At 46.0% G+C, this 22,107-nt stretch overlaps 1 protein-coding gene across 1 annotated transcript; it reads left to right on the top strand.

Annotated features, from left to right (window-relative positions):
• The first annotated feature begins 614 nt into the window (after positions 1 to 614).
• LOC120914328 lies at positions 615 to 4,409 on the top strand. The gene is made up of 2 exons (XM_040324987.1): positions 615 to 957; positions 1,144 to 4,409. The coding sequence occupies exons 1-2, from the start codon at positions 636 to 638 to the stop codon at positions 1,803 to 1,805; spliced, it is 984 nt and encodes a 327-aa protein (XP_040180921.1). The 5' UTR covers positions 615 to 635; the 3' UTR covers positions 1,806 to 4,409.
• The last annotated feature ends 17,698 nt before the right edge of the window (positions 4,410 to 22,107 follow it).

The raw sequence follows: 22,107 nt of genomic DNA, 5'->3' as shown, positions 1-22,107 counted from the left end.
TGTGGGTCAGGCTCTCTCCGGTGGTGGGGGTTTTCTGTGCGGTCTGGGGCTGCGACTGGGTCGTCCTGGATTCCCTGGAGCGTTCATTGCCGTTTTCGAATTTGGCGCCAAAACCGGCGTCTCACAGAGCCGGCGGCGCAGGGCAATGACGTCACATGCGCGGCGCGTGTCACTTCCGGGTCGGCTCAGCAAGATGGCGCGCTGCAGCTCCAACACGCCAGTCGGCTTCCCACGGCACCGGAGACACACGAAAGGGCAGCAGCAGCCGAGAGAGAGCGGCGCCTTCATCCTCACGCGATGGAGCGAGAGGTCCGGTCGTCTACGACCCCGGCTGCGGAGGAGACCACAGGGGGTGAGTCTTCCTGGACACAGGTATGGTGGGCTGGGACCCAGTAGTTGTTCCCTAGTATTTACATACATGCCTGTGTATCCTTTTCTTTCTAGGGGAGGATTTTGTTGCCCAGGGGGGTGCTAGTCGTTCAGTTAAGGACACTAGTCGCTCCAAAAAATGTGGCTATTGTAGTTGCAAGTTACCCTCAGATTATTCCAAACCCTTTTGTGCTAAATGTATCATTAAATTGGCAGGGAAGGAGACCTCTGAAATTCTGAAAGGATTTCTTGAGGTCCAGTCTGAGATGCTCTCTACTCTTAAAGAATTTCATGTGTCTTTAAAGAGCAAAGAGCCTGAAGCCCCCATCGCAGGGCCCTCTTCTCAAGAAAGTTCCTCTTCGCAGATTTTTAGAGTCCGCCAGGAATCCCTTGGTTCCTTAGTATCTGACTCTGAAGATTCAGAGATTCCTCCCCAGGAGGAAGGTTCTATTGGTCAGGCGGAAGAAGAAAATGAGGATACTAGGACAGGCAGATATGTCTTTGCTGCCGACGACATGGAAGGTCTCCTTGAGGCAGTGTACGCCTCCGAGGAGATTCCACAGCCTACGGAAGAAATTTCCACACAGGATAGGTTATACCAAGGCCTGTCTAAACCTCAGGCCAAAGCTATTCCGGTACATCAGTCCCTTAAGGATATCATCCTCAGGGAATGGGCAGAACCAGAGAAAAAGCTTTTAAGATACAAGACCTGGAAACGACGTTGCCCCTTTAAAGAGGAGGAGGAATCTAAATTTTTTAAAATACCTAGATTAGATGCTCCCCTCGCGCAAATTTCCAAACAGTCGGACCTCTCCTTTGAGGACACAGGCAACTTGAAAGATCCTATGGATCGGCGGGCAGAGACCTCCTTGTGTAGGGCCTGGGAAGCTAATGCGGCTGCCTTGAGCCCCGCATTGGCTTCGGCCTGTATTGCTAGGAATGCTAATTCTTGGATCTCCAAGTTGATGGAACATGTGTCCCAGGGTTCAGACTCTAAGGGGATTCTAGAATCCCTTCAGCTCATAGGGAGCGCAGTAGCTTATTTAGCAGACACCTCAGTAGAGACGGTACGTTCTACCGCAAAGACAGGAGCCCTCCTCAACTCTGCCAGAAGAGCAGTATGGGTCAAGATGTGGAATGGGGACCTTGCGTCTAAGAACCGCCTTTGTGGTCTTCCCTTCGAGGGCTCCCTTCTCTTCGGTACGGGCCTGGATCAGGCCCTGACTAGGTCCTCAGAAAAAGGGGTGCGTTTTCCTACTAAGCCTAGACAAAACAAGAAAAAGTTTTTTCGAGGCCCCCAGGGGGGGTTTGGAGGTAAGAACCGTTCCTCGGAGAAGAAGGCCCCTTACAACAGACGTTGGGGTGCTGGGAAGGAAAAACAAAAAGGGGGTATCCTTTTTTCCAATCCAAAACCCAGCGACAAGGACTCCAAATGACGGGAAGGTCGGGGGAAGACTCTCCCAGTTCCTTCCCAGGTGGGAGAGTATTACTCAAAGTCCCCACATTCTCCAAATCGTAAGGGAGGGGTACAAACTAGAGTTCCGTCAGCTTCCCCCTCCAAACTTTATTCTGACTCACTTACCCAAGGACCCTCTCAAGTCAGCAGGCCTTCTGCAAAATGTCTCAGAACTGGCACAACAGGGGGTCATAGTTCCAGTCCCTGTGTACCAGAGAGGGTTAGGAGTGTACTCCCACATCTTTGTGGTCCCCAAGCCTTCAGGCAAATTTCGATTGATTATCAATCTGAAACCCCTGAATACCTCCCTCCTCCACAAGAGGTTTCGAATGGAGAGTATTTACAGCCTCAAGAGGCTCCTACTAAGAGAGGTATTCATGGTCACCATCGATTTAAGAGACGCGTACCTCCATGTCCCAATCTTCTTGGGTCATCAGAGGTTCCTCAGGTTTGCGATCGCCTCCGCCCAGGGAGTACAGCATTGGCAATTTGCTGCCCTTCCTTTCGGACTGGCCTCCAGTCCAAGGGTCTTTACCAAGGTCCTGGCGGAGGCGATCGCTTTCCTGCACCTACAAGGGATAGCGTTAGTTCCCTATCTCGACGACTTGATACTATACAATCAAAGTCGAGATCTCCTTCTTTCGGATCTAGCCACTGTGATGACTACCCTCGAGTCCTTGGGTTGGATCATCAACAAGGAGAAATCCTCACTCCTTCCAGAGCAGAAGAAACTCTATCTAGGGTTTCTGATAGATTCCTTGGAGAGGAAGCTCTTTTTACCCAACGACAAGATCCGGGGTCTCATGTCAGTGGTCAGATCAACGTTAGAAGGAGTAGAGTCCTCCTTCAGGGACATCATGAGAGTTCTAGGCCTAATGACCTCCTGTATTCCAGCAGTCCCGTGGGCTCAGCTCCACTCCAGACCCCTCCAATTTTTCCTTCTTTCCTCCTGGGACGGAAGAAGGGAATCCCTAGAGCTCAGAGTCAGTCTCCCAGAACCAGTGAAGCTCTCACTGGGCTGGTGGCTCATCCCACAGAACCTACAGCAAGGTCTGTCGTGGGGCCAGATCAATCCGGTCAGGATCACCACGGACGCCAGCTCATGGGGGTGGGGCGCACATCTGGACGATCTCCGTGCCCAGGGTACCTGGGGACAACGACAGAAGGGGGCCTCTTCAAATTACCGCGAGCTATTAGCGGTCGGAGAGGCTCTGAAGGCATTCGAGGACAGAGTCTTGGACCAGGAGGTCCAGATCATTTCCGACAATGCGACCGCGGTGGCCTTCCTCAACCATCAGGGGGGCACCAGATCTCGCACCCTTCTAGACTTGTCCTTAGAGATCCTGGGCTGGGCCGAGCAGAGAGTTCTCTCACTCTCGGCGGTACACCTGAAAGGGACCCTCAATCTGGAGGCAGACTATTTAAGTCGCCATCCCATTCTCCAGGGAGAATGGGAACTAAATACAGAGATTTTCAGTCTAATATGCCAGCACTTTGGCAGCCCAGAGATAGATCTCTTCGCCCGCAGGGCAAACCGGAAGGTGAAGAGGTTCTTCTCTCTCTCCCGAGAACACGGCTCGGAGGGGGTGGATGCACTGGCACAGGTATGGAGGTTCCAGCTAGCCTATGCCTTCCCTCCCTTGAGCCTGATTCCGAGAGTCCTGCAGAAGGTAAATCTAGCAGTAGGGAAGTTCATTCTCGTCACACCCTGGTGGCCCAAGAGGGCCTGGTTTCCCGCTCTAGAGCGAGGGTCAGTGTTGCCTCCCCTACTTCTCCCTGTCCGGGCGGACCTTCTTCGTCAGGGTCCGATTTATCACCCAGAACCCGGCTTCTTCAAGCTGACGGCCTGGTGCTTGAGAGGCGGAACCTGAGGGAGAAGGGCTGCTCCGAGAGAGTTATTGACACGCTTCTAGCCAGTAGGAAGGTAGTCACTAGGCGTATATATGCCAAAACCTGGGGTATCTTCTCTCGCTGGTGCTCAGAGAGACAGAATTCTCAGCAGGAGACCTCGGTCATCTTAGATTTTCTCCAAGATGGAGTAGACAAGGGGTTAGCCACAAGGACTCTAAGGGTTCAGGTGGCAGCCTTGTCGTATTTTTTGGATAGACGTCTATCCCTGGACCCCCTGGTCAAAAGGTTTCTTATAGCCAGAGACAGGTTGTCCCCAGTTCAGATCTCTAGGGTTCCACCCTGGGATCTTTCGTTAGTGTTAAACCAACTTACCAAGGCTCCGTTTGAGCCAATTGACACTATCCCCATCAGGTTACTCACCTTTAAATTTGCCTTCCTCTTGGCAATCACGACAGCCAAGAGGATAGGTGATATGCAGGCGCTCTCCATTAAAGAGCCATTTTTTCGCTTATTTGAGGACAGGGTTGTTCTAAGTCAGGACCCCCTTTATCTTCCTAAGGTAGTGACAAAGTTCCACAGGTCACAGGAAGTAATCCTCCCTTCTTTTTGTTCAAATCCCCAGAATGAAGGAGAAGCTTCCTTTCATTGTCTGGATGTTAGACGATGTCTATTAGCTTACTTAGAAAGAGTTACAGTCTTTAGACGTTCTACTCATCTATTAATTTGTTTTTCGGGTCAGAAAAGAGGCCTTCAAGCGTCCAGAGCCTCTATTTCTAGATGGATTAGGCAGACAATTTCCTTAGCTTATGTACAAGCCGGTAAGGTAGCTCCTAATGTTAAAGCACACTCCACACGATCACTAGCAACCTCCTGGGCAGAAAGGGCCGGAGCTTCGGTGGAGCAAATTTGCAGAGCAGCGACGTGGTCAAGCCAGAACACGTTCCTGAAACATTATAGAGTTGACCTACTGTCACCTCAGGACTTGGTTTTCGGGAGAAAGGTCCTGCAAGCAGTGGTCCCGCCCTAAGGTAGGCCTGAAGCTACTTGCTTCTCTCTCAGGGTGCCGTCCTGGAAGACGACTAGAGAAATGACCAGTTACACTTACCGGTAGCTGTATTTCTGGTAAGTCTTACAGGACGGCAGGCCTACTTCCCACCCTTGTGATACATTATTGGTTTGTATTATATTTTCTGTGGTGTTTTTCCCGTGCACTGGTGGGTTCATACTTTATCTCAAACTGAGGAGCACGGGAAGGGGCGGGGTTTTTAACCTCTTTTTGATTGTGTTTCCTGTCAGGAGAAGCCAGTCATCTCTCAGGGTGCCGTCCTGTAAGACTTACCAGAAATACAGCTACCGGTAAGTGTAACTGGTCATGTTGTGTGGTAAAAAAAAAACCCTGAATGTTGTGGTAAAAAAAAAACCCTGAATGTTGTGTGGTAAAAAAAAACCCTGAATGTTATGTGGTAAAAAAAAAACCTGAATGTTATGTGGTAAAAAAAAAAAAACCTGAATGTTATGTGGTAAAAAAAAAACCTGAATGTTATGTGGTAAAAAAAAAACCCTGAATGTTATGTGGTAAAAAAAAAACCTGAATGTTATGTGGTAAAAAAAAAACCCTGAATGTTATGTGGTAAAAAAAAACCCTGAATGTTATGTGGTAAAAAAAAAAACCCTGAATGTTATGTGGTAAAAAAAAACCCTGAATGTTATGTGGTAAAAAAAAAAAACCTGAATGTTATGTGGTAAAAAAAAAAACCTGAATGTTATGTGGTAAAAAAAAAAAACCTGAATGTTATGTGGTAAAAAAAAAAAGAAACCTTGAATGTTATGTGGTATAAAAAAAAAACCTGAATGTTATGTGGTAAAAAAAACCCTGAATGTTATGTGGTAAAAAAAAACCTGGATGTTATGTGGTAAAAAAAAACCCTGAATGTTATGTGGTATAAAAAAAAAACCTGAATGTTATGTGGTAAAAAAAACCCTGAATGTTATGTGGTAAAAAAAAACCTGGATGTTATGTGGTAAAAAAAAAACCTGGATGTTATGTGGTAAAAAAAAACCTGAATGTTATGTGGTAAAAAAAAAACCCTGAATGTTATGTGGTAAAAAAAAAACCTGAATGTCATGTGGTAAAAAAAAAACCTGAATGTCATGTGGTAAAAAAAAACCCTGAATGTTATGTGGTAAAAAAAAACCCTGAATGTTATGTGGTAAAACAAAAAAACCCTGAATGTTATGTGGTAAAAAAAAAACCTGAATGTCATGTGGTAAAAAAAAAACCTGAATGTCATGTGGTAAAAAAAAACCCTGAATGTTATGTGGTAAAAAAAAACCCTGAATGTTATGTGGTCAAACAAAAAAAACCTGAATGTTATGTGGTAAAAAAAAAAACCTGAATGTTATGTGGTAAAAAAAACCCCTAAATGTTATGTGGTAAAAAAAAAATTAAATGTTATGTGGTAAAAAAAAACCTAAATGTTATGTGGTAAAAAAAAAAAACCTGAATGTTATGTGGTAAAAAAAAAAACCTGAATGTTATGTGGTAAAAAAAAAAAACCTGAATGTTATGTGGTAAAAAAAAAACCTGAATGTTATGTGGTCAAACAAAAAAAACCTGAATGTTATGTGGTAAAAAAAAAAAACCTGAATGTTATGTGGTAAAAAAAAACCCTAAATGTTATGTGGTAAAAAAAAACCCTAAATGTTATGTGGTAAAAAAAAAATTAAATGTTATGTGGTAAAAAAAAACCTAAATGTTATGTGGTAAAAAAAAAACCCTGAATGTTATGTGGTAAAAAAAAAAACCTGAATGTTATGTGGTAAATAAAAAAAACCCTGATGCCCCGTACACACCATCACTTTATGTGATGAAAAAAAACTACGTTTTTAAAAACGTCACTTTAATTGACCGTGTGTGGGGGAAAACGTTGTTTTATGTCTTGTAAAAAACGACCAAAAAAAATTGAAACATGCTTCAATTTTATGTATCGTTTAAAAAGACGTTTTTACACCCGCGCATGCCCAGAAGCTAGTTATGAAGCGAGCTTCAATGGAAAAAGTGGTGAGAACGTAACCTCGCTTTGCTAGAACATTGTGAGAAAAACAATGGTGTGTATGCAACTTCGTCTTTGAAAATTTAAGTTTCAAAAACGTCATTTTTTACTTCACAGAAAATGTCGTTTTTTTTCATCACATAAAGTAATGGTGTGTACGGGGCATGAATGTTATGTGGTAAAAAAAAAAAAAAAAAACAATGTTATGTGGTAAAAAAAAAAAACCCTGAATGTTATGTGGTAAAAAAAAACCCTGAGAGCCCTTTCACACTGGGGCGTTTTTCATGCGGTACAGCGCTAAAAATAGCGCTGCTATACCGCATGAAAAATCATGCCCTGCAGTGTTCAATGTGAAAGCCCGAAGGCTTTCACATTGAAGCGGTGCGCTAGCAGGAGCGCACCAAAAGTCCTGCTAGCCGCATCTTTACCGCGGTATAGGAGCGGTGTGTTCACCACTCCTATACCGCGCCTTCCCATTGAAATCAATGGGAAAGCGCGGTAATACCGCGTATTAACCCTTTTTCGGCCGCTAGCGGGGGTTAAAACCTCACCGCTAGCGCCCGAATATCGCGGTAAATACGACAGTATAGCCGCGCTACAAATAGCGCGGCTATACCGTCACTGCGGCTCCACGCTGCAATGTGAAAGCAGCCTAAATGTCATGTGGTAAAAAAAAAAACCCTGAATGTTATGTGGCAATGGCAAATGGTTTACATAGCTCACAGTATCACGGGTCAGATAGAGGGCCCCTTAGCAGAATTGTGCTTAGGGCCCCAGAGAGGTCAGGATCGGCACTGGGGAGGAGCCTCTGCATGTTGCGCTTTGCACGCAGCAGCGAAAATTGACGATTAAGCTTTGTTTATTGGGCCTAGTATGGGACACAATACACACATCACTGTCCATGTACTCACATAATACAGACATTTTCCCTACCTGGGTTCATAGTACCGCACACAAGTATAGGCGCGGAACGATAGGACGCTGACACAGGCTCCTCCCCCTGATTCTCCGCCATAAGTCAGAACACACCTCTGTAGGAGGAATACTCAGCCTGCAATGTTTGGCTTCTTGTAGTTATGGAAACCAACAACTAGCAGTTGTGCTGCTAATGGACACCGGCCTGACAAATCTCTATTGGCCTGAAGAGCAGTAGCCCCGCCCTCCTATTCCGACCTCTTAACTGCACACCACTGTCATCTCCTAGCAACTAGAAATCAGAGCTTTGTGATATGCATTATAAATGTACAGGCCGTAACTAAGTTGTTTTTAAAGGGTTGGTTCACTTTTACAAAAAAAAAAAACTACCAATGCAGATAAGTTGTTTCTGTAGATAAAGACAAAGGCCCGGATTCAGAAAGGAGTTACGACGGCGTATCTCCAGATACGCCGTCGTAACTCTGAGTGTAATGCCGCGTACAGACGGTCGTTTTTTGTGATGAAACAAAATGACGTTTTATGTGATGAAAAAAAACAAAGTTTTTTCAAACTTAATTTTCAAAAACGACGTTGCCTACACACCATCGTTTTTCAAAATGCTCTAGCAAAGCGCGGTTACGTTCAGCACGTACGACGGCACTCTGTTCCATTGAAGCTCGCTTCATAACTTGCTTCTGAGCATGCGCGGGTTTAAAAACGTTGTTTTAAACGTCGTTTTAGCTACACACTCTGACGACGTTTTGAAAAACGACACAAAAAATTAAAGCATGCTCGAATTTTTTTTTTGTTGTTTTTCAGAAGACATAAAACAACGTTTTCACCACACACGGTCATTTAAAATTACGTTTTAAAAATGTTGTTTTTTTACATCACATAAAGCGACCGTGTGTACGTAGTTGTTTTTTAAGGGTTGGTTCACTTTTACAAAAAAAAAACTACCAATGCAGATAAGTTGTTTCTGTAGATAAAGACAAAGGCCCGGATTCAGAAAGGAGTTACGACAGCGTATCTCCAGATACGCCGTCGTAACTCTGAGTGTGAGGCGTCGCATCTCTGCGCCTGATTCATAGAATCAGATACGCCTCACTGTTGCCTAGATATGAGCGGCGTAAGTCTCCTACGCCGTCGTATCTTGGGGTGCATATTTACGCTGGCCACTAGGGGCGCTTCCGTAGATTTACGCGAATAATATGCAAATGAGCTAGATACGCCGATTCAGAAACGTACGTGCGCCCGTCACATTGATTTACGTTGTTTACGTAAGACTTTTTTCGGCGTAAAGTTACCCCTGCTATATGAGGCGTAGCCAATGTTAAGTATGGACGTCGGGACAGTGTAGAATTTTGCGTCGTTTATGTAAGTCGTACGCGAATAGGGCTGTGCGTAAATTACGCTCACGTCTAAAGCACTGACTATTTGCGGCGTAATTTGGAGCATGCTCACTGGGATACTTTCACGGACGGCGCATGCGCCGTTCGTTAGGAGCGTCAATTACTCGGGGTCATGATTAATTACCATACAACACGCCCCCTACCAGCCTATTTTGAATTAGGCGGGCTTACGCCGGCCCATATACGCTACGCCGCCGTAACTTCGGCCGCAAGTTCTTTCTGAATACGGGACTCGCCTCTCAAAGTTACGGCGGCGTAGCATTTCTTTCTGAATCCGGGCCATACTGTGCAGTTTTGACCAAAGCTGAAAAGGTGTAGGCCATTTACATATCTGAAGCCTGACTGGAATATTCCCAGGCAGGGCCGCCATCAGGGGGGTACAGGCATTGCAACTGTAAGGGGCCCGATGGTCTCCAGGGAACCGGCCTGTTTTTTTATTTATTTTTTTACCCCCTCACCTTTAGAAACTTGCGGCAGGGGTGGTTAAAAGCTCCCGCTTAGCGCTGCTTTCAAATCGCCTTCAAGGCGCTTTGAAAGCAGCACCCATTTATTTTAATGGGCACCGCCCCAAAGATGCACTCAGGCTTTCACACTGGGGCTGCAGAAGGGGCGCTTTACAGGCGCTATTTTTAGCGCAAAAACGCCTGTAAAGCACCTCAGTGTGAAAAGGGGTCTAAAACATAATTTTAGGCCTGAAGATTACTGAAAACCCCTCAAAACTTTGTATATATTTTCTGAAATCATAGAAACTGGAGAATAAGCTAGTGCCAGTTCCAATGCAATATGTCACTTGGTATTTGCGCATTTTCAGTATAAAATACACAAAGTTGATTTCAGGGCACAAAAATCCAATATACTACTCACTTTTTTTGAATAATAAAATAATAAAAATGCCTTAAAACTATCCCCTATTTTGTAGACGCTATAACTTTTGCGCACACCAATCAATAAACACTTATTTCCTTTTTTTGTTTTATGAACAATATGTACAAGAATACGTATCGGCCTAAACTGAGGCAAAAAATAGTTTTTTTTATATTTTTGGGGGATATTTATTACAGCAAAAAGTTTAAAATATTCATTTTTTTTTCAAAATTTCGCTCTATTTTTGTTTATATCGCAAAAAATAAAAACCGATCAAATACCACCAAAAGAAAGCTCTATTTGTGGGAAAAAAAGACGCCAATTTGTTTGCGGGCCCCCTCGCACGACTGCGCAATTGTCAGTTAAAGCGACGCAGTGCCGAATCGCAAAAAGTGGCCCGGTCATTGACCAGCAAAATGGTCCGGGCTGAAGTTAAAATTGCTTACGCTCACGAAACTGTGTCAAACTCCAGCACTCTAATAGCTAGATTCAGTAAGAGTTAGGCCGGCGTATCAGTAGATACGCCGACCTAACTCGGAATCTGCGCCGTCCTAAGTTTAAGTGTATTCTCAAACAGAGATACACTTAAACCTATCTAAGATACGACGGCCTGCGCCGTCGTATCTTAGGGTGCAATATTTAGGATGGCCGCTAGGTGGTGCTTCCATTGCGTTCAGGGTAGAATATGTAAATCACTAGATACGCCTATTTACGAACGTACGTCCGCCAGTCGCAGTAAAGATACGCCGTTTCCGTAAGGCATTTTCAGGCGTAAAGTTATTCCATCAAATAGCTGGACTAGTAATGTTAAGTATGGCCCTCGTTCCCGCGTCGAAATTTGAAAATTTTACGTCGTTTGCGTAAGTCGTCCGTGAATAGGGCTGGACGTAATTTCCGTCCACGTCAAAACCAATACGTCCTTGCGGCGTACTTTGCTGCAATGCACACTGGGATATGTACACGGGCGGCGCATGCGCCGTTCCTAAAAAACGTCAATCACGTCAGGTCAACCCATATTGACATAAAACACGCCCCCTCAGCCTAATTTGAATTAGGCGCGCTTACGCCGGCCACATTTACGCTACGCCGCCGTAACTTAGCAGGCAAGTACTGTACTTTGTGAATACAGTACTTGCCTAGCTAACTTACGGCGGCGTAGTGTAAATACGCCGCCGCAAAGATGCGCGCCCCTAGCTGAATCCAGCTATAAATCTTCGAATTAAATAAAAATGTGATAAGCGCTCCAAACAGTAGTGAAAACTACTAGAATGCGTGTCCACAACAAACACTCATAACATATCCATCAGTGAGCCTGATGCAGAATAAAACTATATGGGTGATGAGACACAATCAAACTAAATCACAAAGTGACAGTTAATGGATAAATGAATAAATAAATAAATACATAAATCAATAAATGCAGGGTGTCTTGGAAAAATAAAAATATAAATAACATAAAGGAATGTCCTTTAACTAAGGAATATGATGGCCTACATCAGGGGTCTCAAACTCAAATTACCTGAGGGCCACAAGACAATTTTTCATATGCCATGGGGGGCCGCATGCAAACTTTCAAACTTCAAAAACAACAGTACTGGTGTCAGCGAACACATTATTAACCCCCAGCACCGGTGTCAGCGAGCGCATTATTACCCCCAGCACTGGTGTAAGTCAGGGTTTGACAAATTTGCTTGGAATCTAGGCGCCAGCTAAAAAAGTTAGGAGCCAGAAAACGCACCCCGTCCCGACAAGCTTGCACGCAGAAGCGAACACATACGCGATCAGCGCCCGCATATGTAAACGGTGTTCAAACCACACATGTGAGGTATCGCCGCGATTGGTAGAGCGAGAGCAATAATTCTAGCCCTAGACCTCCTCTGTAACTTAAAACATGCAACCTGTAGATTTTTTTAAACGTCGCCTAGGAAGATTTTAAAGGGTAAAAAAGTTTGTCGGCATTCCACAAGCGGACGCAATTTTGAAGCGTGACATGTTGGGTATGAATTTACTCGGCGTAACATTATCTTTCATAATATTAAAAAAAATGGGGATAACTTTACTGTTGTCTTATTTTTTAATTTAAAAAAGTGTAATTTTTTCCCAAAAAAGTGCGCTTGTAATACCGCTGCGCAAATACGGCGTAACAGATCGCCATTTTATTCTCTAGGGTGTTAGGATAAAAAATATATATAATGTTTGGGGGTTCTAATTAGAGGGAAGAAGATGGCAGTGAAAATAGTGAAAAATGACATTAGAATTGCTGTTTAACTTATAATGCTTAACTTGTAATACCAACGGCCACCACCAGATGGCGCCAGCTCACATCTGGTGGTAATAACTTGTAATACCAACGGCTCACCACCAGATGGCGCCAGCTCACAAAAGCTCCCCCCACTTCCGCCCTGCCTGCGGGCCATTTATAACTGGTCCGCGGGCCGGTACTTTGAGACCACTGGTCTACATAGACTAGTATGGTGGTCTTCTCAAAAATGGCTGATGGTTAAACAGTGTAAAAATGAAGAAGCATCCATAATCGGTCTCCCAGAACTCTCACCTTGCTGCTACTATATAATGGCATGTAACATGGGTGTATGCGTGTCTGGGATATATGTCTCACTCCTTCCCGATAGTGTCCTCAATGGCAGTCTCTTACACCTATAGCTGGTACCGATTTCAAATGGGTAATGGACCTGTAAGGGTGCTCAATGCTCCATATGAGCCGAGGGGAGAGAGAGAAGAACGGATGCCTCCAATGGCGAAGTACAGTAAAAAAGGGGGGTTCTTTATTGGTAGATAAAAGTGGACTCTTAGGGCCCTTTCACACTGGGGCATTTTTCAAGCGCTTTAGCGTTAAAAAAAGCGCCTGTAAAACGCCTGAAAGAAGCTGCATCTGCAATCCCAATGTGAAAGCTCGAGTGCTTTCACACTAAAGCGCCTGAAAAACACCCCAGTGTGAAAATGGTCTTAGCGTTAAAAAAAGCGTCTGTAAAACGCCTGAAAGAAGCTGCATCTGCAATCCCAATGTGAAAGCCTGAGTGCTTTCACACTGAGGCGCTGAGCTGGCAGGGCGTCAAAAAAAGTCCTGCATGCAGCTTCTTTGCAGCGCTTTAGGAGCGGTTAATACACCGCTCCTAAAGCCCCCTTCCCATTGAGGAAGCTTTTTTTAACGCCAAAGCGCCTGAAAAGCGCCTCAGTGTGAAAGGGGTCTTAGCAGCGCTTTACCAGCGTTTTTCGGGCGCTGGCAGTGTGAAAGGCCTCTAAAAGCACTTGGGCTTTCACATTGGGATTGCAGATGAGGCCTCTTTCAGGCGCTTTACAGGCTTTTTTTAAACGCCAAAGCGCCTAAAAAACGCCCGAAAAACGCCCCAGTGTGAAAGGGGTCTAACATCAATAAAATAGTTGTAGTGCAAATGATATACAAGACGCGGCGTACACAGCGCCGTCTTACGTTTCTCTGCTGGCCTCCGGCTTACGCAGGTGTCACGTGATCTCGAATCCCTACGCCGTTACGTCACGTACCTTGTGACTTCATCGGGGGAAAACTAGTAATACCATAAAGTACACAGGCACTACACATACATAGTTCGAATCTCGGCCGGTCCCTGCTGTTATGGCCGACCTAAGACTTTTTCTTTGAGGACAACGAAAGTGATTATCTAATTAGCTGTCCTCAAAGAATGAGATCAATTTGTTGTAGCTTAGAGTATGAGATGGAAAAGTGATACAGACGTGTGAGAATTAGAGATGAGCTTGTGCGTTCCTCATCTATTTTTTTTTTTTTTACTCCAATGATCTATAGGCCAGATCATTCCCACTCAGGGGCGGACTGACCATTGAGTCACTCGGGCACTGCCCGAGGGCCCCATGCCACTAGGGGGCCCCATCAGGGTTGCCAGGCTCAGTAAAACCAGGGACAGTATGTAAAAATCTGTGTTTTTTTTACATCTGTCCCTGATATGTCCGAAACCGACATGCTTTTGATGTGAAAATCCAGAGATTTTAGCTGCACTGCCTCCTGGCGTGGTGGCCATCTGTAAGCCCATGGGCCCCCATAATCTTCTATTGCCCGGGGGCCCCATGAGTTGTCAGTCTGCCCATGTTCCCACTGTCAGCCTGCCTCTTTGTTTACATGTATTTGAATACAGATCTGAGTTCAGAGAACATCCAGGCTCATCTCTGGTGAGAATCCCGGTGTGGATGTGCAACTGGAAAGGCTTTGCATTAAGGGGAGAGTACACACTGCACATGTGCAGCTTTTAAATCACTCCTGCAATGCTAGTGGTGAGAGCCCAATGACTGGGCCCCTTGTCTGCACGGTCCAGTTTATAAAAAGACAGGACTGCCAGGGTCTACTGAAGATTGCTCTGGTGATTCGGTAGGTCAATCAAATCATATATCTATATTTTAGGGCAAAATAAGAAAAGAAAAAATTGAATTGCAGAGTCACTGTGCCATTGTAAATGCTTGACTTCTGATGAAGGCCCCTTTCTAGGAGACTATTATGCCTTGTACACACGAGCGGAATTTCAGACGGAGAAAGTCAGACGGGAGCTTTTCATCGGATATTCCGTCCGTGTGTATGCCCCGTCTGACCTTTTCCCTCGGGAATTACGACAGAATTAGATAGAGAATATGTTCTAAATTTTTCCATTGGAAAAAAATTCGATCGGAAATTCCGAATGTCTGTATGATTTTCCGACGGACGACGGAATAAACACCAAGCATGCTCTGAAACCATTCGACGCATGCTCGGAAGCATAGAACTTCATTTTCTCGGCTCGTCGTAGTGTTTTACGTCACTGCGTTCTTGACGGTCGGATTTTAGTGTGACCGTTTGTATGCAAGACAGCTTGAGCGGAATTCTGTCGGAACTCCGTCTGAAAAAACTTCGGAGTTTATTCCGACGGGAAAACCGGTCGTGTGTACAAGGCATTAGTCACTCTAGAAATCTCCTCTTGTATTCTTCCTGTGCTGTAGTCCAGGGTTTCTCAATGTTTTTGAGAAACCTGATAAATTCTTCTAAAACCTTCCATGCCCCAACAGTAAAGAAAAACGTGTATACTTAGGCCTCGTACACACGACCGAACATGTTTGCTGAAACTGGTCCGCGGACTGGGAATCCGACCGGACCGGATTCCTGGCCGAGCAGACAGGTTTCCAGCGGACAAATGTTTCTTAGCATGCTAAGAAACATGTCCGCTGGAAGCCTGTCCGTCGGACATGTTCGGTCGTCTGTATGACTCACCGGACATGTCCGCTCGGCCGAAAGCCCTCGCATGCGTCGAAGTGATTCGACGCATGCGTGGAAGCATTGACCTTCCAGGGTCGCGCACGTCGCCGCGTCATCGTTGCGGCCACAGCGCGGCCACGTCACCGCGTATCCTGTCCGCGGGGAATTTGGTCTGATGGTGTGTACAGCCATCAGACCAAATGATCCCAGCGGACATGTCCGATGAAAACGGTCCGCGGACCGTTTTCATCGTACAGATCCGGTCGTGTGTACAAGGCCTTACACAATGCAAGTATAAAAATATAAGAATTAAAAATATGTATTGAATGGGTGTCACTGTGGTAAGTGGGGGACCGGGGCTGTGCAGTGGGTTAGAAGACTCTGGTGGCACTGTAGGGGATGAAGTTTCTGGGGGTTAGGGAGCTCCATGGGAGGTCAGGGGCACTGTCGTCACTATGGGTGGTTGGGCACATGATGGAGGGCTGAAGGTTCTGAAACAGGCTTGTTTAAGACTGGGTGGCATTGTGAGAGGTTGAGGGGCTGTAACGTTACGCCGGATATTATTTAAGAGTTAGGATCTCAACTGCGGAGACTACTCAGTTTCGGACCCAGGTTTCACTCTCTTGTGTGCAGAGAGTTTGGAATCCTACCATCACAGTCTCAGTCAAGAAACATGGCGCATATTCCTTCATAGGCGTCAGTGAAAACTCAAACAAATAAGTATAAAGTCCAGGGAGAACTGATACTAGTTAAATGCAGAAGTAGCCGAGCATGCGTGGCATGTAAACAGCCTTAACGGCAAAGTCCTCAAAGTAATAGGTAGTATATGTGCACAAAATAACATTTGAGAAGGAGGTGCATAGGCATGAAAGACTTCCGTTTATACTTGGTGACTTAGAATGTAGAAATCATGGCAGGATCCTTATTAGAAGTACCAAACATAGAGAGACTATGGCTGCAGCAATTCCTGGTATAGTTAGCCTACATAATTAGCAGGCAGGGCAGTTCACAGGATAGCAATGCATAACAATATCAGGGTACTTGCGATACTGAAGTGAATGATGCAGGCATAAGGTCAGGCTCCAAGGGTCCAGATGGGTAAGGCTGGTGAAGCAGGCAGTGGAGACTCCTGGTCCAGGTCAGGAAGCTGAAGTTCAAAGCAGGTGCGTCTGGATACCCAACCGACAGAGGCGTTGTGTCAGCCAAAATAAAGGAACACTTCCTGGTAAGGCTCCATTCACATCTATGCGACAAAACGCCCGACGCCCGACGCTTCTGCCGCTAGAGGGGAGAATTCCCATTGCTGTCTATGGAGATGGTTCACATCTCATAGACGCCGAACGCCTGTCGCCTGAAAAAAGTCCCGGACCCTTTTTTTCAGGCGACATTGGCGTTCGCCCATTGACAGCAATGGGAATGCTTTGTCAAAAAAAAAAAAAGTTTCACACTCGCGGCAAAATACGCCGCGTACGCCGTACGCCGTTGTCGCATAGATGTGAATGGAGCCTTAGTGCTAAGAGCTTAAATAGGCCGCCCAGCAGCTTAACAGGAAGTCACTATAGTTGAACTTCAAGTGGGAGACTCTTCAGGAAGAAGGTTTGGGAAGGAAGTAACGGATGAGAGTTAACTGGGAAAGAAGCACAATTGTATTTAGTGCAAAATTCGTGAGACGTTACAGGGGCATTGTGGTACAATGTTGGAGGTTGGGAAACACTATGGAGGACTGGGTTGGGTGGCATTGTCGGAGGTTGAGGGGGCACTGTGGAGGGATCTTAGGGGGCCTGGGGGCACTGTGGGCCACTATGGGAGTTTGGGAAGCACTATAGAATCTGGGAGGCACTGTGGGAGGTTAAGGGATATAGGAGAGGGGAGACCTTGGCCCGACAGTGATCCAAGACCTGGTGGTTGAGAACCACTGCTCTGGTCCATACAGGAATTCTGGCATAAAAGACCAAGCTCTGATGAAAAGAGATACTATGGCACCAAAATGAGTTGGCTACTTTTTCCCTACCTATTTTCACTTCATAGTCAAGAATACAAATATATGGGCATTTGATCGTCTGGCACTCAATCTTCTTTCTCATTTGGACTTCTCAAATCAGGTGGCACCAGGGGTCAAGTCCTGGGGAAAAAATACCCGCACACTACACGATGAATCCATATACAGGAAGCGGCCAGTAACATAAAGGATTACTAAGGTTCGCCTGACAGTGACTCGAGCTGGGCAGCGCCGCTTAGTGAAGGATTGGCTCGGGTGACTCAGCTGCTCTCATCCTGCAAAGGGAACTGCGTTCCTGCTGTAAAAAAAGTGCAGGAACTCCGTTCCCACGCGTTCCCGCAGGACTTGAGCCCTGGGTGGCACTCACCTAGTGCAATTAAATTTGTGACATCACTGTTTTGTGCTGAGTGGTTGAGGGAAGCCAGGACTGAGAGATGATGTCTCTGGAGTTTGGCCCTCTGGAGCGAAGAGGGTTGCTGCCACATTATAAAATCTGAAAATGATTTTCTCCATGGCTCAGTCAGATAGGACTTCCACACGGAGCTCAAGCTTGTAGTTTAATGTGCAGGACGACTTGAGAACAGTTCACTAGCACTGAAATACTTGTGCAGCAAAAGTCGCCAAGGTAAAATGATGATCTAAATGATGGACTGCAAAGTACACTTTTTTTTTTACTGTAGATTGCATTGTGTATGTAGCACTACCCCCGAAGGAGCTGCTGGTTTGTTTTGGGTGGCATGTTACCTCTGTATCTCCGCCGTCTAGGGTATTTGATGAGAGCTGCAGTAAAGGGAATGTCCACATTCACTTTCATGTCTTTTCTGTGTTTTTATTACCCAACAGGGTAAAATGATAAAACCAAAAAGTACTGAGGAGTGGCCCTGCCTATTAGTGCAGCCCAGCGCTTAGGAATATGCTATAATAGGTTATTGTCACAACTAATCCGATGTAAATATCAAACCTAAGCAGCTGCTTAAAATGTAGAATATAAAAAGCAAAAAAAAAAAAAAAAGAATATAAAAAGCAAGCAGAAATATTACAACGCAAGTGAAAGAGTCCACAATAGCCCTGCAGCAGCGCTACACACAAACTTCCGTTTATAATAAGTTCATATAAATGACAGTCAGTGCAAAAGTGACAGGGATGGCTGTGATTGATCAATGGTCTCATCATAAGTGCTCCTTTCACCAAGGGATGTTCACCACGTGGGGGGATCTGTCCCCTTCAGGGGATGCACTCACCAGATATAAGATCTCAAAAAACATTCATTACACATCCGTTTCCACCGTCTATGGTTACCAGTGGCGGCCCGTCCATAGGGGGCGCTCGGGCGCCGCCCCCCCCAAGCTGTAAAAAAAAAAAAAAAAAAAAAAAAAAAAAATTTTTTTTTTAAAAAAATGTCACTTTAAGAGTGACCAGGCGCCGGACATGCGGCGGTCTATGGGAAGCTTCCCAGCCTGCAATCAGCTGATCGCAGGCTTGGAAGCTGATTTGCCCGTGTTTAGGGCGTGTGCAGGGCGCAAGCTGTGCGCCCGCACACACTCCCACTGTCATTTGATTTGCTAGAATGCATGGTGTTCTCATGGGATTGGCTCGGCGGGGACCGGAGGAGAGGTCAGTGGGCAGTGCCATTAATATTATACCACTTCCGGTATTCTGGTGATATCTGGAGCGCGTGTGAGGGCATCATAGGAGGAGCGGCGCCAACCATTGAAGGTAAGGAACAGACCGGCTCCTTCCCCCACTCCAGCACCAGCAGCACCCCCGCATCCATTGCCTGCCAGCCCCGCCACCACCACCGAGCCCCACCGCAGCTGAATACTTCTCTCTGCGCTAGTACTGCCAGTGACAAGCAGCAGCGGCGGCCCCCCCTCTCCCCCCCACCCGGAGTTCACTCCGAGTCCCGCCGCCACACTCCGCTCCGGATCAGCAGTGTGCACTCGCAACAGCTTCGGGTACTCCCCCCCCCCCCCCCTTCAATGTGACGTCTGATCGGCACATTTTGGGGGGACCTGAAGCTGTTGCGAGTGCACACTGCTGATCCGGAGCGGAGTGGGTCTGGGCGGCAGGACTCGGAGTGAACTGGGGGGGGGGGGGAGGGGAGGGGGGCTGCTGCTGCTTGTCAGTTGTCACTGAACTTAGATGACAGAGCTCGGAGTGAACTGGGGGGGGGCTACTGCTTCTGCTTCTGCTTGTCACTGAACTTACACACTGACAGGACTCGGAGTGAACTAGTTCCCCCCTAGTTCACTCCGAGTCCTGTCATTGTGTAAGTCTCCTCTCCTCCCCCCCACTTTCTCTGAAGTTCACACTGCCCGAGCACTGCTAAGGTAAGCCAGCCAAGCCACAGAATTCAGTTCAAAATGGATTTGATTTATCGCCCCATTAGGTCATCAGCGGACAGCGGTGCACTGCCTGATCCCCACCCATCCACCTTGGAGCCTGTTATTGTATTTAGACTGCTGGGACTTGTAGTTCTCCATCATCTCCTGGGGCTCAGGTGCATGCAATCCACCATCTATGGGACTACAAGTCCCAGCAGTGAGAAAAACTGAACAAATATGGTGGATTGCATGCACCTGAGCCCCAGGAGATGATGGAGAACTACAAGTCCCAGCAGGTTATAATATAAAGCTCCGAGGTGGATGGATGTCTGGACAGTGACAATTGATGGGCACAGTGGTGACAATTGATGGGCACAGTGGTGACAATTGATGGGCACAGTGGTGACAATTGGTGGGCACAGTGGTGACAATTGGTGGCATGGCACAGTGGTGACAATTGGTGGCACAGTGGTGACAATTGGTGGCACAGTGGTGACAATTGGTGGCATGGCACAGTGGTAACAATTGATGGCATGGCACAGTGGTAACAATTGATGGCATGGCACAGTGGTAACAATTGATGGCATGGCACAGTGGTGACAATTGGTGGCACAGTGGTGACAATTGGTGGCACAGTGGTGACAATTGATGGCACAGTGGTAACAATTTATGGCATGGCACAGTGGTGACAATTGGTGGCACAGTGGTGACAATTGGTGGCACAGTGGTAACAATTGATGGCATGGCACAGTGGTGACAATTGATGGCATGGCAAAGTGGTGACAATTGATGGCATGGCAAAGTGGTGACAATTGATGGCATGGCACAGTGGTGACAATTGGTGGCACAGTGGTAACAATTGATGGCATGGCACAGTGGTGACAATTGATGGGCACAGTGGTGACAATTGGTGGCACAGTGGTGACAATTGATGGCACAGTGGTAACAATTGATGGCATGGCACAGTGGTGACAATTGATGGCACAGTGGTGACAATTGATGGCATGGCAAAGTGGTGACAATTGATGGCATGGCAAAGTGGTGACAATTGATGGCATAGTGGCTGTGTTTGATGGCATGGCACAGTGGTTGCGTTTTGATGGCATGGCACAGTGGTGATAATTGATGGGCCGAGTGAGGCTGCAATTGTTTTATATTTTTCGTTTGCGCCCCCCCAAACAATTTGAGCACCAGCCGCCACTGATGGTTACCACCTTAAACAGACTTGATGTTCGATTCTGTGATCATATGTGGAAAATAAAAATCCATATAGAGCAGTACCGTTTTTGAAGTTTTAATAAGCCCCAAAGCTAAAACTCCAGCTGACTGGGGACGAGACTGAGGGAAAAATGTCCTTCACCCGTCCCCATAGCTCTGCTGGGCGGAAGTGACGTCAAAACGTCAGTCCCGCCCAGCGTCTTAAAGAAACATTTTTTTTTTTGTCATTTGAAAAAATTACATTTTTCAATTTTTTTAAATTTTTTTTTGCATTTAAGTCTAAATATAAGATCTGAGGGGGTAATCCACAAAGATCCGGCGTAACGTAAATTTTCCCATTTAAGTTACACTGCCTTAAAATTTCTACCTAAGTGCCCGATCCACAAAGCACTTACCTAGAAATTTTTGGCCGTGTAACTTAAATTCCGCCGGCGCAAGGCGTTCCTCTTTTCATGGGGGCGAGTCCCATTTTAAATTAGGCGCGCTCCCGCGCCGGCCGTACTGCGCATGCTCGTGACGTAATTTTTCCGGCGTGCATAGCGCAAAATTACATTACGCCGAGCTTTGTGGATCGCGACGGGTCAATAAAGTTGCGTCGGGAAAAAAAAAGATACGGCGAAAAAAAAAAAAATTCAAAACAAAAAAAAATCGCGTCGCTGGACAGAAGGGTCTGCTTTTACATGGTGTAAACAGTTTACACTTTGTAAAAGCAGCCCTAATTTTGCGTTTGCAAACTAAAACTTACGGAGAAAAAACGAAGCTGAAAAGCTTCGTGGATCTCCGTAAGTGCTAATTTGCATACCCGAGGCGACATTTCGTCACAAAATGCCCCCAGCGGCGGATGCGGTACTGCATCCTAAGATCCGGCAGTGTAAGTCCCTTACACATGTCGGATCTTCTGCCTAACTATGGAAAACTGATTCTGTGGATCAGTTCCATAGTTAGAAACAGGGATACGACGGCGTAACGGCTGTTACGCCGGCGTATCCCTTTTGAGGATCTGGCCCTGAGGTCTTTTTGACCCCAGATCTCATATTTAAGAGGACCTGTCATGCTTTTTTCTATTACAAGGGATGTTTACATTCCTTGTAATAGGAATAAAAGTGATCAATTTTTTTATTTTATTTCAGTGTAAAAAATTATTAACTAAATAAAAATAAATAAGAAAACAAACATTTTTTTTTAAAGCGCCCTGTCCCGACGAGCTCGCGCACAGAAGTGAACGCATACGCGAGTAGCGCCCGCATATGAAAACTGTGTTCAAACCACACAAGTGAGGTATGGCCGCGATCGTTAGAGCGAGAGCAATAATTCTAGCCCTAGACCTCCTCTGTAACTCAAAAAAAAATGCAACCTGTAGAATTTTTTAAACGTCGCCTATCGAGATTTTTAAGGGTAAAAGTTTGACGTCATGCC

This window comes from Rana temporaria, chromosome 9 (genome assembly GCF_905171775.1).
Source record: "Rana temporaria chromosome 9, aRanTem1.1, whole genome shotgun sequence".
Classification (NCBI taxonomy): Eukaryota; Metazoa; Chordata; class Amphibia; order Anura; family Ranidae; genus Rana; species Rana temporaria.
This window is presented reverse-complemented; position numbering and strand designations above follow the sequence as displayed.